At 36.3% G+C, this 17,297-nt stretch overlaps 2 protein-coding genes across 3 annotated transcripts; one reads left to right on the plus strand and one right to left on the minus strand.

Annotated features, from left to right (window-relative positions):
• Positions 1-6,951: 6,951 nt before the first annotated feature.
• On the minus strand, positions 6,952-10,833 carry LOC110899017 (exonuclease 1). Of its 2 annotated transcripts, XM_022145878.2 has the most exons (8): positions 10,168-10,833; positions 8,968-9,063; positions 8,557-8,879; positions 8,417-8,471; positions 8,249-8,322; positions 7,922-8,212; positions 7,767-7,818; positions 6,952-7,520 (listed from the first exon to the last, which is right to left on the minus strand). In XM_022145878.2, exons 4-8 carry the CDS (start codon positions 8,433-8,435, stop codon positions 7,300-7,302), a joined length of 657 nt encoding a protein of 218 aa, XP_022001570.1. In that variant the 5' UTR covers positions 8,436-8,471; positions 8,557-8,879; positions 8,968-9,063; positions 10,168-10,833; the 3' UTR covers positions 6,952-7,299. The 2 variants fall into 2 exon arrangements, with proteins under 2 accessions (XP_022001570.1, XP_022001569.1); XM_022145877.2 differs by having other exon boundaries at positions 7,922-8,322; positions 10,168-10,831.
• A 5,604-nt stretch (positions 10,834-16,437) lies between these two features.
• Positions 16,438-16,997, plus strand: LOC110903125 (2S sulfur-rich seed storage protein 2). The gene has a single exon (XM_022149287.2). The coding sequence runs from the start codon at positions 16,438-16,440 to the stop codon at positions 16,948-16,950; it is 513 nt and encodes a 170-aa protein (XP_022004979.1). The 3' UTR covers positions 16,951-16,997.
• Positions 16,998-17,297: the final 300 nt, after the last annotated feature.

Here is a 17,297-nt window from a genome sequence, read left to right on the forward strand (position 1 = left end):
ATTTCATGGCCGACAGTAGCATCCACCATTGAGTCGATATGAGGAAGAGGGAGTGGGTCTTTAGGACAAGCCTTATTCAAGTCTGTGTAATCTACACAAACTTTCCATTTCCCATTCTTCTTTTGAACCACTACTAAATTTGCCAGCCATTTGGGAAACTTGACTTCTCTGATCATCTTGGATTTCAATAGTCTTTCAACCTCTTCTTGAATAATTATGTTCCGTTCAGGAGCAAACTTCCTTCTCTTTTGTTGAACGGGCTTGAACGACCTGTCAATTCCAAGCTTGTGAGTGATAATATCTTTGGATATACCTGTCATATCCTCATGCTTCCATGCAAACGTTGACATCCTGCATTTCAAAAAGTTAGTTAACTGCTCTTCAATATCCTGAGGGATATTGGTTCCTACGAGCACCGAGATACCAGGATTATCCTGATCCAGGATAATTTTCTTCACATCTTGCTCCGGATCCTCCACGATATCCTGGGCCCGCATCTTCAATTGCTATGCTGCACTAGGTTTAGTCGAGGATTTCATCGAGGATGAGTAACATTCTTTCGCCTCCTGCTGATCACTATCGACTTTGACAACTCCCCTAGGGGTAGGGGTCTTGATGCATTGGTGATATGTTGATGGGACAGCCTTCATATCGTGAACCCATGGTCTTCCCAGTATGATGTTATAGCAGGATAGAGAATCCATCACACAGAAACATTGTATCGAGTTGACTCCTTCAACATATACTGATAACTTTATCTCTCCCACTGTGTTCCTAGCCTCTCCACTGAACCCAACAAGCACGGTGGATTTGAAGTGATATCCATAGGAGATACATTCATTCTCTTCAGAGTCTCTAGTTGGATTATATTGACGGAGCTGCCATTATCCACCAATATCCTGCGTACAAAATGGTTAGCCACATATACTGTTATTACCAAAGCATCATGGTGAGGATCCTGAATAGTATCCCTGTCATCACTATCGAAAGTGATCACTTTATCAATTGTGAGGGTTGACATCCTGGTTGGCTTATCTCCTCTCTATGCCTTGGCCTCCTTCGTGTGTCTTTTCGCCGCAGAACATGATGTCCCGCAAATGTAGGATCCTCCTGAAATGAAATTAATTATCTTGGCATCCGCAGGAGGTGATGCTGCTCGTTCAGGATCCTTCTCAGTATCCTGACCCTTATTCTTCTTTCTTCCCATGAGATCCTTTAGATATCCGTTGCTCAAGAGATAGCTTATTTCCTTCCTTAAAGCAATGCAATCCTTAGTAACATGTCTGAAATCCTCGTGGAAGGCATACCACTTGGATTTATCCTTCCAATCAGTTTTTTGTTGATCCTTCCGGGGCCATCTTGCTTTGTCTCCTAAACCCTGCATAGCATACATCAGTTCAGGTATATTAACAGAAAAACAGTATTCAGATAACTCAGGATACTCCTCAGGATCCTCGTCTTCAACAACATTCACTTTTTTGTTGTCATTCCAGCCATATGGCTTAGAGCGATATGGTTTATACAGGATTCTGACTTCCTGTTAGTTGATTCATATGTTGAGGATGCATTCATCCTCTCCTGCATTTTCTTGTCATCCTCGAGCCTTATGTATCTTAAGGCCCTGTTCCGAGCTTCGTCCAAGTTCCTGCAAGGATTCATCACAAGATCTTGATAAAATTGAGAATCCTTCTGTAACCCCATTTTGAACGCTTGTACTGCTGTGGCAACATCAAGGTTCGGGATATCCAGGAATTCTCTACAAAATTTGTTAACATACTCCCGCAGGGATTCTTGAGGTCCCTGTGCTATCCTGTAAAGATCACTTGTTAGTGTTTCAAAGCTCCTGCTGCAATAAAATTGACTATTAAATAAATTTACTAAATGAGCAAACGATGTAATTGAATAAGGTGGAACATTTAGAAGCCATATCAAGGCTGATCCTGTCAAAGTAGAGCCAAAGCCCTTGCACAAGCATGCCTCTTTATGATCTGACGGGATAGGGTTAATCTTCATCCTCTCCCTATACTGGGCAATATGCTCCTCAGGATCCGTCGTCCCATCATACGGCTTCACGTTGGGAGTCTGGAATCTCTTTGGGATTTCTGCATCACAAATGGGGTGAGCAAAGCGGGATATGTTGTGACTATCCCGGGATACTTCTGATATGGGTTGCACTATCCCAGGCACACTTGATATCATATCCTTCAACTTTTGAAGCTCTCTGGTTATTGCTGATGTCACACCTGTATCCTGCAATGATCCACGATTATTAGTAACAAGGATACTGGTGTTAACAGACAAGTTACCATTTTGGCGATTCTAGCCATATCCTGGAGCGTATCCTGGAGCATATCCTAGATCCCTCACAGTCAACATTCTAGCCGTTAAGGGTATCTCCGGAATATTGCTCTGAGAACGACTCAGTATGATATTGCCCTAATTATCCTCAGTATATACTGCTGAACTAAAGTTCAACATCCTGGCCTGTAGATGGGTATCAGTATCCTCAGCAGGTCTCTTGGAGTTGGACTTCAAGAGTTGTATTTCCTTCATTATGACTTGGTTGGTCTCTTGTTGTTTCTTCCTTTGATCCTGTATATCAGCAAACAAAGTTAAAATTTCATCATTAGAAACCATAACAGGAGTTGTCCCTGGAACACCAGATCTGTTGACATTCTGAGCGGGAGGAGTGTCTCAGGATATTTGGCTTTCATTTCTCTTTAAGGAGCTTGAACTTGTGGAGGAGGAGGAGGCACCAAACCAGTTATTACAGAGGTTGTAGTAGGCATGGTTGAAGAGCTCATGTTTGATTTTGAGACCATTGAAAATAGTTGTGCAAAAAGTTTCAAAAAAAGAAAACCAAGTAACGATTTTAGCAAGGTTTTTAGCAAGAATAGCACCACTTGCCCCACGGTGGGCGCCAAATTGTTTTGGTCAAAAATTACCGAAGCAATTAAGTGATCAAATTAGTTAAGTGAGGTAGTGTGCTAAGAGAATGTGTTCAAAAATATGTTAATTGAGTTATTTGCAAAAACAGTTTCAGGATACGGCTCAGGATATAGAGTCGTATCTGTGATAAAAAAAATGAGCAAAAAAGTAAAGTAAATGACACGAGATGTACGAGGAAAGCCCTTGATCAATCTAGATCACCGGCATAAAACCTCGGGAGCTGACAATCGCAGCTGCCTTGTTCTTCTATTGCTTCAAATATCAGGATACAGTGCAGGATGTGGTGCGGATCGACAAAGTGTTACAACGAAATTTGAATACAAGTGTGTTGTTTGCAATGAGCTAGAAAGTGAAAGTATGCGAGAGTGTTAGTGGAGATTGTGTGAAAAGTTGTGTCTACCTATGATCCGATCGCCCCTTTATATAGTTACAAAAAACAAACTAACTCTCCTATTATTCCGGGATGCTGGGAATATTCCATTCTGAACATTGGGGGACTCTTTCTACTTGTTTTCCACGTGCTTATTGACTATAAAACCGGGTCTTCAGCTCATATAACCGTTACAATGTCAATAACATTGACCAACATCCGATATTCTCGCGGAATATGCCTTTCTGACCGTTACAAGACCCATTCTTCCACCATCAACGTCCATTTTTCAACCACCTTGAGCGAATCTTCAGGTAGATCAAGTCTTTTAACGTTGGTACCTTGCAACCAACGTTTTACAAGGCAATCGTTAGTAATAGTCAGGATACTGCCTCAGGATATTACCAATATCCTGGCCCGGTATCCTGATACGGTATCCTGATCCGGTATCCTGATCTGATATCCTGATCATATACAACTAATAAAAAGTCAAGACACAAAGTCAGGATATGAGCTCAGAATTTCACCCATAACACACAGCATGCTAAAGATATGAAATGTCAAATGTGATAAAGGATCTCACTAAGGATGTGATGATAGGCTCAGCTAGACTAGTAGATTTGCGATAATGATACAAACATAAATGAAAAAGCCTAGTTCTAGTGGGAAACACGGTTGAAAGCATAGTACTTAGTTTTGTCCTTCTTGATTGTGTACCTACTCAGTAATCGCTGAATGCTAAAGAGCATAAAACCGGTTAAGTTTGTGAACTTTCACAACTTGCTGAAAAAAGTCACTGTGATTGTGCATTTCATTTTGCAAAGATTTAAACTTGTTTTATTTCTTTATTTTGTTTAAGCATTGGACATTCTCTGCGTATACGTGAGTATCGAACTGGATGTTAGTGCCTAAACGTTATGCTTTATTTTCTTTGGTGTTTTGTTTAAGTTTTGGATCACCTCTGCGTATACGGGAGTATCGACCTGGTGGTTAAAGCCTAAACAACTTCAACTTGTTTTATTTTCTTATTTTGTTTAAACATTGGACTTTCTCTGCGTATACGGAAGTATCGACCTGATTGTTAATGTTTAAACATTCTGCTTTGTTTTCGCACATATCACAGTTGATGAAAGTTTAAAGGCATTACTTGAGTTGGTGTATTGCATGATGAGGGGATATGCTGAGATCGTGGGGTCCATAAGAATTTAGTGCAAAATTAATATACCTAAACGTATCGGTAGGCATTTCGAAAGTTTTTAGATTGAGTTTAAGAGGACAACTATATCGTCAATCTATGTGAATCGTTTAGAACTTAAAATGATTAAAGCTTAACGGTGCTAGTGATTTGTCTCATTAACTGATATGATCCTCTTACACAAACTCACAAAAATATAAACCTAGATTGTATATATTTGTTTACTGCATTTCATTCAAAAACAAAAATCCAAAAAGATTTTTGGAGTGTTTTAGCATAAAATTTTGAAAATTCAAAAAGATTTTCGACAACTGATGTTGAAGAGCTGATATTCAAAATTCGAGTGCTAAACATGATGAACAGGTTTGGGAGAATATGTTAAAAACTTTGAATGTTATATACAAATGTTTTGAAAGATTGTGTGATTAGTTAATCAAGCTCATTCATTTGAACTTGATGTAACTATACAGATTGATGAATGATTTCTACCAGTAAGTTTCTTAAATCTAAATGTTATAAATTTTTGAAACTTATGTTGAGGTAGAGGATGTGTAGGTTAACCAGGTTTCAAATCCTGAGCAGATGCAGAATAGAGCCAGGAATTGATCCTGAACTTGTGTACCGGTGAAAGCCAGACTACGATCCCGACAGCTGAGTCTAAGGGGGAGTCCAAAGACGAGCTTACGCAAGAGGAAGCGTGGATTCTAAAAGCCAGATAACTATCTTGGAGGAGCTTGTATTCGGAAATCCAGGTGTCGATCCCAAAAGCATGGAAGCTTGACGAAAGGGGGAGCCTGAAGAAAGAGACTACCGAGAGGGGGAGCAACGGAAGCTCGAAGACAAATCCACGGGGATTCTGTTCGAAAAAGAGAAAGACAAGACGCTACGAGATTGACTACGGCAATATCCAAGGGGGAGTCTGTTAGTGCATTAAGTGTCTATCGCCTCCGTCAATCAAAATCGTAGTAGAAACCAAAGAATGCAAGACTTGATGATGTTACTAGTTAGTAAAGGCAAGGTGGCAATTTTGTAAATAATGAGATTTCTCATTATAACCGTGTGCCTATAAATAGGAGCTTTAGTTGTAAAGTTTAAGACTTTTTTCTCATTTTGGAGATTTAGAGATCTAATTGTAGAGAGAGAAAGTCAAGAGAGACAAAGTCTCTCCACGTGATTCACGGCTTTGTACACGACATATTATTCAATAGAATCACGTCATTAGTACGTTCTTGTGTGTTCGGTCACGCACGTTCACGGATTCCGCACGTAGAACGTTCGTTACGCAATCGTACAGTGTCAAAACCGATCCTACAAGTGGCTCGGGAAGTGGCAAGAACAAGATGAAGATGAAGAATGAAGAAATCAAGTGGATAAAAGCTCCTCCAAGTGGTTCTTGAACTTCTAGCACTTCAAGCCTTCTTAGATAGCCTCCTTACACCTTGTGATCACCTTGGATTACTTGGAAGACACTACGTCAAAAAAAGCTTACGGCCACATAAAAAAAGTGTGACCATACGCCTTTTGTCACACTTTTTCTTTCCAGCTCAAGTGTGACCAAAGGCCAAGTCATCGTAGGTAACATATGGCCACATTCACTTATGTGCGGCCATAGCAACTTAAACCGTGGCTAAAAGGTGTTGCTGAAAATCAATCATTTTGTCCAAAAGTGTGGTTAAAGGGTAGCAACAACCACATGAATTTACTATGAGTGTGGCCAATTCTATTATATAGTCACTAATAAATTTGTTTTAGCCACATCAATTTTTAAAAATGTGGCAAAAAGGTTTTGTAATCAAGCAAATTGTCAATTAAATGTGGCTAAACAGTATCAATAGCTACATGAGTTTAGTGTAAATGTCCTTGTTTCTATTATATAGTCACATGATTTTACTGTAAGTGTAGCCGTTCCTATTATACAGTCACTAAAAAGTTAATTTAGCCACATCAATTTAAAAAAATGTGGCAAAATGGTTGTTGTAATGAAGCAAATGGCCCATTAAGTGTGGCTAAATGGTATTAGGGGCCACATAATTTACTATAAATGTGGTCATTTCTATTATATAGTCACTAAAAAGATTTTTTTAGTCACATCAATTTAAAAAAAAAGTGGCAAAAAATTGTTAAAATCACAAATGGTCCATTACGTGTGGCTAAATGGTATCAACGGCTACATGAATTCACTGTGAGTGTGGCTAAATGGTATCAATAGTTACATAAATTCAGTTTAAGTGTGGCCGTAACTATTATATAGTCACAAGTATTTATTGTAAGCGTGGCTAAAAACTATATATAGACACATAAAAAAAATGTAAATTTAAGTGTGACTATTATCTAACCTTTTGTCACACATATTTGTTATAGTTTTATGTGGCCATTTTCATGTAAATAGCACTTTTATTTTTAATTTTTTGTAAAATTAAAATAGTAAACATGAACAAACCTAAAAACCAAATTAATGATATAACAATAATAAACCAAAATCCATACATAAGTTTTCAGTTTTCATACTAAATACATAAACTCCTAATCTAAAAGCCTAGATCACTCCTAGCAGGACTTGCAACAACATAACCTCCTAGCAGCACTAGCAAAAATTCTCTAAAAAAGTCTCCCCACTTTCATTTCGGCCATTAGCTGGTCCTTTTGTCTCAGCCAATCAAATGATATAAGGTCTTCGCGATGGTAATGGTTTGCCTGCAAATAATTCGACAACACATGTTTCAAGTACAGATGATTTAAGGTCTTCGTGATGGTAATGGTTTGGCCGGGGTATAAGCAAATTTACTTATGTCATCAACGGGAGATGATCTTTTCGTAAATGTATTTCGCCGCTTGCACAAGAACCAGTTGAAGTGCATTTGAAAGATGATATAACAGACACGAATTTCTCCATTGATTTCTCTGCTATTTCTGAATATTTTCCCAAATGGGATATCTTACATCCAAATTTCTCTTCTACATCTCTTGTGGCTTGCATTTGATCATCAAGATCATAATTGCATACACCTGAGATTAAAAAAACAATTTATCACTGGCATTCATAAAGTTAGTAATAGTTGCAAGAAATAATAATTCTATAAGTTTCAACTGTTACCAATTGCTAATAATTTACGAACTGCATATACATTAATACAAAAAAAATGCAAGCTTAATGAAAAAAGATGTGTAATTGTACGCTTATTGTCATTTTCATCTCATAGAATATACGGTATTTGCAAAAAATTATACTAGAAATTAGAAAAAAAAATGTACCTTGATTAGCATGAGACTGATCTGCCCGCATGCATTTTTGTCTCAGATCGTCCTGTGTAGATAACCATGCAAGTAATTAGCAATGCTATAACTCAAGAGGTACATTTTGACTTTTAAAGTCAACCCAATACTTGAAGCAATATGTTATATCATACATTTTGAATACTGTCATCGACAATGAAAAACTTCCGTTTCATGGTTAATCCTTCGTTGATGTTCGTCTCTAAATGACTTTCATTTGTGTTTTCTTGATTTTTCTGCGTAAAATAGCGACTTTTATTTGGTTTGATGTTCTCTACTCTAGCTTTGACCTCAATTGGACCCGAAACTGACGTGAGATTGCAACTAGAAGTTGTATTCTTGCTTGCAATGTTGACTTCATTAATTTCTTCTGAACTTTTGTGCTGAAAATAACGACTTCTGACCACCACAGGTTTCTTTTGCACTCTTGTTTTGCCCTCACTTTCACCCAAGAAAGAATTAGGTTCTGACTCCTTTTGTGATGCAATACAAGGGTGTATAGTATGCTTTGAGTGTTGGACCCCTCTCATGTCGTCTACAAGAAATTTAATCACATGATTATATAGTTAAGTGTTAAAAGCAACAAGTCTGTTAATGAGCATGTGAGAGTATTCATTTTTTTTTCTAACCGTAAGAAACTGATTCCATTAGCTTTGCGGTCTTTCTTGGGACAATGGAATCCACCTAATGAAAAATAAAGTAGCCCATCACATAATGCTAAATATAATTCAAAGAAAATATATTGTAAAAGAAATATTTTTTTACTCACAGTTTCTTCACTTGAGTCAAATTGAAGAATTTCACTTGTCGGACTTGTGTGTTTTGGTGACACACGAGGGGCCTTGAACTTCCTCTTTGCTTCAAGAGATGCAAAACCTTTTTAACATTAAGGATAATGGTAAAAACCACATACCGGTACATAAAGCTCCTTAGAAAAGTCGAAGTTGCAGATTTGGTCCGCTAGTTTGGATCTTCCGCTAACGATAGAAGAATCGATACTGCCTTTCTAAGATAATCATTTGTGAATATTCTCCACTTCAACAGCTCAAAAGCTGCCTTTGCTAATATTGATAAATCTTTATTCGATGTTTCCTTCACAATAACAAATAAATCATCACAAATATATATTTCGTTCCTCAAGAGACAGTCTTCATTACTAGATAGATATAAACATACACACCTGTAACGAGATCACAGGGTAAAGAAATCCCACAAGAACATCCAATAGGAATGCAGATCTCCCAGACTTCATTAACGAGATAGCAAAATGGAATAACTACACATAACCGAGACCAGTTATTAATCCATTTATAAAAATAATAGTCCAAAACAATAAAATAATACAAACACAAATCCATTATTAAGTATGGTTTCCATCCATTGAACATCGTCTGGTGAGTTACTATCTGACCCCGGGAGTGTGTTTGTATCTGCTATACACACAAAACTTGAATAAAAAGTATCGGTGCAAAATAAAGAAATCCATGTAGGTGTACGGGGCCATGAAGATGAAAAATCAAAGAAGAAACGGCCTCATAGAAGTACGCCAACTCTATTAAAAGGCCTACAAACTTTACAAATTCCCATAAACTTTTGCTAACTCAAAACTATAACAAACATATTCTCAGGTCTGCCAAAATAAAATCAATCCTAAACTGAACAGTACTTCCCATAAACTATTGGACTTTTGACCCTATCTTCCAAAATTGTAGTGAAATTTCCAAATTGCATCAATAACAATCCACCAAGTTTTACAAATCAGCAAATTTTCAACAAAATTATTACACTTGTTTTGATCACATTTGACCATCAAAGTTATCTGATGCAATACTTGAATACAGTTGCTTATAAATCAACTTCAGTCTTCAGATGCATCCAAATATCATACTTATAATTTACTTGACCTCTAATACAATCATGTTTGGATTTTTTTTCTGAGAAAAACATAACATGGACCATGACTATGATAATATGAATTTAAATGCCACTTTAATCAGCTTTTTTTTATTTTCTATTATTAAAGTAATATGAAACTTTTGAAAGCTCTCTATCTTTGGTTTTGGTCAGTAGAAAAAAAAATGAACCCTAAAAAGTTAAATAAAAAAAAAAAAAACTAGTATTTTTAATGGGCCAGACCTTGAATCTTTTTGAGGAAGAATGGAAGATAATCTCTTAATCATCCTTCAATGTAAAACCTTAATTAATTCAATAATCCATTTTCAAATTTTTATATTTTTCCTAAATTCTATACCTAGTTGTTGCAATTGCAGACCTGCCGTGACATTACACTTAATTACAAATCCAAAAGTTTCAACAACTTCATAACATCAATGTTTCAGAACGAATCTTTAAATTCTAAAAACTAGACCAAAAAGTTTACCTCTAGGGTTAGGGTTAGGTACGAGAAAAATGTAGAAGACAATTATGGATGGTTTTAGAACAAATCGACGATCGATATAGTCTCAGACGAGATTTCTCATGCGAGATTCATCTAGGATTTCAGATTTTTAGTCTTCAAATCTTCACAGTTCATCACCCATTCACCCGTTCTGTTTTATGTTAAACCCAATTACACCCATTTTGTTTTTTATCTTCACCCGTTCTGACCCAATTTATACTCAAAATCATGCGCTTCTCCTTACACCCAATGAATCAGAAGCCAACGAATCCGACACCAAATCTCCACGAATCAGAAGCCAACGAACTCGGTTGAGATTTTATTCCTCTTCTTTTCGATTCCATCAGAGATTTTACAAGCACGTTGCAGGTACGAACTCAAAATCATGCGCTTCTCCTTGCTTCGCATCTTCGAAACGAAACAATCGTTAGGGTTAGGGTTGATGGTAACCAAAATTGGTTAGGGTTTTGTGGAAGTTGGAATTGGTAGTGGTTGTGGTGGAGATACTGTGTAGATCGGAACCAGGGCTCAGAATTGGTGAGTTGGTGGGGTTGAATTTGTTTCAGGAATGTGTGGAATTTTAGGGTTTTGAGGAAGAGGAAAATTGGGCGGGCTGAATTGAGAGGGAGTGTGAAAACTAAATTTTTTTAAATCAAACTCAGAGTTGCATAAAAAATCCGTACCTAGAACCGGCTTTTTAATACCCAAAACTGAAACTGGCCCTACCTGTAGGGAATAAATAGGGTATGCATTTTGATCTCAATACCTGAAATCAAAATCAATCATACCCCATTAAAATAGGGCAATAAACAAAAAGACAATAAAATAGGACAATAAAAAAGCAATACAGTATTAAAAAACTTGATAATATGGTACTAAAAACTTTGAAATAAGGCCCAATATGATCTATTAAAACATGTATGATCTACTTTTGGCAATTGTGATTCATTAAGACACAATATTGTATATTAAGATGTGTATTGTCTATTGTTGGCCAATTTAATCCATTAAGGCTCATTTTAGTCTATTAAGGCTCATACGATCTACTATCGTCCATTGTAATCCATTTAGACCCAGTATGGTCCATTAAGACGTATATGAGCTACTATTAGTCATTGCGATCCATTAAGGCCCAATATGGGCGATTATGACATGTGTGATCCAGTATTGACTATTGTGATCCATTTAGACCCAATATGGTCGATTAAGACATATATAATCTACTATTGGTCATCGTGATCCATTAAGGCCCAACATAATCCATTAAGACATGTATGATCTACTATTGGCCATCATGATCCATTACGACTCAATATGGTACAATAAGTCATGTATGATCTACTGTTGTCCATTGTGATCCATTAAGGCCCAATATGGTCCATTAAGACATGTATGATCTATATTACCATCGTGATCCATTAAGGCCCCATATGTTCTATTAAAACGTGTATGATCTATTGTTATTATCCATCGTAATCCGTTAAGGCCCAATATGGTCAGTTAAGACACGTATGATCCACTATCAGCTATTGTGATCCTTTTAGGCCTAATACGATCCATTAAGACATTTAAGATCTACTATTGTCCATTGTGATCCATTTTGGCCAATATGATCAGTAAGACATGTATTATCTACTATCGTCCATTGTAATTCATTTAGGTCCAATACGGTCGTTTCAGATATAATTGAGCTACTACTGACCATTGTGATCCATTGAGGTCTAATATGGTCCATTATGATATGTATGATCCACTACTGACCATTGTGATCCACTTAGGCCTACTATTGTCGATTAAGTCAACTATGATCTACTATTGGCAATTATGATCCATTAAGACACAATATAGTCCATTAAGACATGTGTGATTCACTATTGGTCATTGTGATCCATATGTCCCAATATGGTTCATTAACACATACATTATCTACCATTGGCCATTGTGATCTATTAAGACCTAATATGGTCGATTAACACATATATGATTACGGATGAGCTCGGTATCGAACGTACCGGTACCGAATTCACTAATGTGGTACCGGTACCGGTAAGACATGTATGATCCACTATCATTTAGGCCAAATATGGTCCATGAAGACATGTGTGATCTACTATTGTCCATTGTGATTCATTAAGGCCCAATATGGTTCATTAACTTATCTATGACCACTATTGGACATTGTGACCCAGTAAACCCCAATATGGTCTATTAACACATGTATGATTAGGGATGAGTTCGCTACCGGGTACTGGTACCGAACATACAAGTACCAAAAATGTCGATACCGGAAAACATCAAATATGGGTACGGGTACCGGTACCAAAAATGAAGCACTCGTATCGCAACGCTATCTGAAAGTAAAATTCGGTAAACTACCGGTACCGTATCAAACTGGAAGTACCGGTACCGAAAACAATTAACTATAAGAAATTCAGTACCATTATTAATATGCATACATTAATACATTATCTAGAAGAAAAAATATAATTTAAAATATATAATTTTTAATAATAGTTAATTATTAAATATCTAGAAAGATTTTTATTTTTTTAATATTAAATAATGTAATTTTTTTAAAAAAGAATATTATTTGAGAGGAAATATTTGAATCAAATATTATTTTTTTTTGGGGGGGGGGGGGGAAGTTTAAGTTAGGATGAAATATTTCAGGGGGGGGGGTTGGGTGGGAGTTAAAGTTTTAAGATGAAATATTTTTTTTTTTGGGGGGGGGGGGGGAGTTAAGTGTGACTATTATCTAACCTTTGGTTACATAAAATAATATATGTGACCATATGTATTAGATTTTACCCACATTATTAAATATATAATGTGGTCATAACACATTTGGCCACACTTTTTTAATGTAGTTGTGTTATCTTAATGTGTGGCTAAAGGTTTGGAATAGTTTTGTGTTTAGTCACTCGAAACAAATACAGTAACCGTAGATAAAATTTGGCCACACTTTTTTAGTGTGACTAATAAATGTCATAGTTTTTTCTTAAAGTATGGCTAAAGGTTTTGAATACACATGTTATTGGTCACAGGAAAATATATAATGTGATCGTGGATAACATTTAGCCACACTTTGCTAGTGTAGCAAATATATGTCACAGTTTTTTTCTTAAAGTGTGGCTAAAGGTGTCAAATACATATTTTTTCGTCACATGAAACAAAAATATGTGGCCATTGATCACATTTGGCCACACATTTCGATTTGTGGCTAATAAATGTCACATTATTTTCTAAAAGTGTGGCTAAAGGTTCTAAACTGGTATAAATGGTCACATTAATAATAAAAATGTGTGACTAAAGATGTTTTAAAATGTTATAAATAACCTTTAGCCACACATTTTTACAAATGTGTGGCAGGGCGGTTTTGCCAAAAGTGTGGCCGTAGCCCCTTTTTGACGTAGTGAGATGGGTGAAAATGGAGGTGATAATGTTGGTGTTTGTGGCCAAGACCAAGGGAGAAGGGAGGGAGGTTGAAGATGAAAGTTTTTAAATGATAAAGTGAGGTTTACTTTTAAAGGATCATGTTCTTATAACTCCAACATCCTAATATCCATTAGTTGTCATGTCCCATATCTAACTATCATGTTAAATATTTTAGTGGGAAGGTGTTGTGGGTCCCTACGGGGCCGGCTAAGGTGAGGGGGGGGGTAAAGTGTAAGTTTTTAGAAGATGAAGGTTATTTATGTAAGTTTAGGTGTTAAATGGAAGGTTAAGTGTGTTTATGTGTTTTTATGATTTTTAAGATGTTCTAGCATCGTAACTAGTTTTATATCACCAAAACAATGCTTCTAGTCTAGTTTTGGTGTTTTGAGTAGTGTCCGGTTATTCGTTCGGTTATTAGGTCGTTAAGGTGCTAAATTGCGCAGTTTTCTAAGTTATAAGGTATCTTTTATGATAGTTTTCATTCCCGACACTTTACAAGTTATTCTGGACATTTAACCCTTATTTCTACATAATATTTTGATGTTAAATTGGTGTTTTTGCTGAATTTCTGCAGAAATCTGCATTTAGAGTGCGTTTTGGGTGCTTTTTCGTGTCTGTTTTAGCTTCCAGAAAGTGTTTATGTTAACTTTTGTTCACCTACTTAGTTTCCAGTGTATTTTTGATGTTGGACCTACTTCTAAGTCCTAATTCTATTGTCTGTTTGTTTTCTGCAGACATGCTGACGCAACTTGTCTTACCGGTGAGCTTACTAATCAATTAGACGCAACGCTCAAAGTATTGTATGATGTGACAATTAATATATGAGGCACACATGAATTCAATTATATAGCAAATAAGCACATAACGTTGACGTGTAATCACATAAATGCAGGTAATAAATATTAGTAATTAAGATAGTACGAAAATTACCGGTTTTAGGGCCAGTTGTCACAATATATTCACATCAAATATAATTTATTCAGTCATTTTAATAATTTGTAAAAAATAAAAGCATTCATAATGGAACCTTATATGTTTGTCAGTGTTACTTATATTATATGAAATTAGGGTTGTAATGAACACGAACAAGGCCATGTTCGTGTTCGTTCGTTAAGGAAATTAACATGTTCGCGAACTGTTCACGAACGCATACCGAACATAAGTTTATGTCCGTGTTCGTTCGTTAAGGAAATTAAGTTGTTCACGAACAATTTGTGAACACTGGTCTTGAACACAAACAAACACAACTAAATAAAAACGAACGCCAACGAACATTTAACTTGAAAATAAAAAATAAAACATTGTTATCTTTAAACATTGGATATAAATAGTTAAATACAACCATTAGATGATAAATTAAAACACAAGAGGTCTACTACACCACTAAACGAGGTATCAAGTTTAACTAACTTAGAAATAATTATCTCCAAAAATGTCTTACAATGTCCAAATCTTAGCTAATTTAGAAAAAAATAGGGTTTCAAGTTTTCAATGTGTTTGGATAAAATGTTTATTATTTATTATTTTTTAATATAATCAAAGGAACACGAACAAACATGAACGAACGTATCCGAACATATTACCGAACGTTCAGGAACACAGCCGAACGAACGAGACTTGTGTGTTCGTTCGCTTAGCTAACCGAAAGAAAACTTTTGTTCATGTTCGTTCGTTAAGCTAGTCGAACGAACATAAACGAACTTTCCGTCGAACGGTTCATGAACTGTTCGTTGAACGTTCACTTCGTTTACAGCCCTATATGGAATGCTTCACAAATGTTACCGTTTATCCGTAAATATACGAGAAATACTGTTCATCCCCTATAAAGGTATAAAATATTATTATTTAATTGTGAATGGAGGAGAGAAAAAATGTAATGAGAAAGATATAAAATAATACTCCCTCCGTCCCATTAAAAGTGTCATATTTTGAATTTTCAAAGTCTTTATTTATAAACTTTGACCTTAAATAATTTTGTTTGTGTTAGATAATACTTGATGAAAGTTATATGATTTGAGTGTGTTTTACAAGTGTTTTTATCGGGTTAAGTTTCATCAAGTTTTATATAACACAAAAAAATATATAATTAAAGTCAAAGTTTATAAATAAAGACTTTGAAAATTCAAAATATGATACTTTTAATGGGACGGACGTAGTATTATTTAATTGAAAGGTAAATAAAAGGTAGTGATTTTAATGTAATTATATAGATAAAGATAAGGATTCGAATGTGATTCATCTTTGAAATCGTCTGTTGAAAAATCATCTTTGAAATCGTCGGGCCGTAAATTAATACCTAAGTCTTCGTATGAGAAAACTAGTCATTGAGAAAGAGATTGATTGCAATGAAAATGGTTTAAGATTTAAGTGATAATGGTTTAAGATTTGAGTGAGTATAATATAAGATTTTTTATTGAAATTAGGAATGAAAATAAATAAAATAATTATCTTTTTATTAAAGTTAACGGTCATATGATTGTTGAATGGTCAAACCTTCATCGAACGACAACAAAGTATCGCGGGTTGCCCTTATAGCTAGCCAAACCCACCCGCCTAACCCGCATGGGTAGCAAGGGTGTTTTGGCTTGGGTTCGAACCCGGAAATCCTTTACCCTCGAGTTCCCTGCCCTACCTATAATATAATTAAATTGAGTAGGTTAACCATCCAGCAAGTTGTACGCAAAAAACAATAGGTATGTTCCACTTGTTTCATTCTTCATCAAACGTGTTGTAAATCAATCGCCACATGTTTCCCATGCAAATCTACTGCATGCACTATAAATCATACTCCTCCTTCACTAGCAACCATCAATCACCATGGCAAAACTTGCACTTTTTGCACTCACCTTCACGGCCATTATAGCATTTTTGGAGGTTTCTGCCTATAGAACCACCATCATCACCACTACCATAGAAGACAACCGAGTTACACGACCGGTCGATGGACTTGACAACCCCATCAGCCATCATGACAACGGAATGGTTGTAGTCTTTGACCACCTAGACAACCGCCAGGAGCAGTGCCGCAGCCAGATCATCCCAACCGAGCAGCTAAACCATTGCCGGATGCACCTCAATCAGGGGATCATTTTCAACAAGAAAATTAACATGGTGGTGAACCATCACGAGCAACACCTTCAAGAGTGCTGTAGCCAGCTAAAGAATGTGAGTTCGACGTGCCAGTGCGATGCAATCCAGCAGGTGTTTGATGAAGCCCGAGAAGAAGGTGGATTAGACAACATCCAACAAATTGCGAGTAAAGCTCTGAGACTCCCCATTGAATGTACATTAGAAGTCCAGGACTGCCTACTCGCGGTCCCAAGGGTTTAGTGAAGTTATCATTAATGAATTCGATCGATCACCATTAATAAAACACTAAAATCATACGTGTGCCTATGTATGTGTATACGTACCATGTGTGTGGTCGTTCATTTATTTTCAATGTATTCATGCTTTCTTTGACAATTAATAGCAGTTTCTTGCATGGTAAAGATTTGGTATGACTAAGGCTATAGGGTGGGTGTGGTCATGACCTATATGACCACCATGACCCTCTACATCATTACCATGTCACCCATCTCTAATCCATCATTTAAAACCACTACCCTAGGGGTGTGGTCATGACCCAAACACTATCCCCTTATTTATTTTAGTTAATTTTTGTCTAAAGAAAAAGG

The sequence above is a fragment of the Helianthus annuus genome, chromosome 13, assembly GCF_002127325.2.
Source record: "Helianthus annuus cultivar XRQ/B chromosome 13, HanXRQr2.0-SUNRISE, whole genome shotgun sequence".
Lineage (NCBI taxonomy): Eukaryota > Viridiplantae > Streptophyta > Magnoliopsida > Asterales > Asteraceae > Helianthus > Helianthus annuus.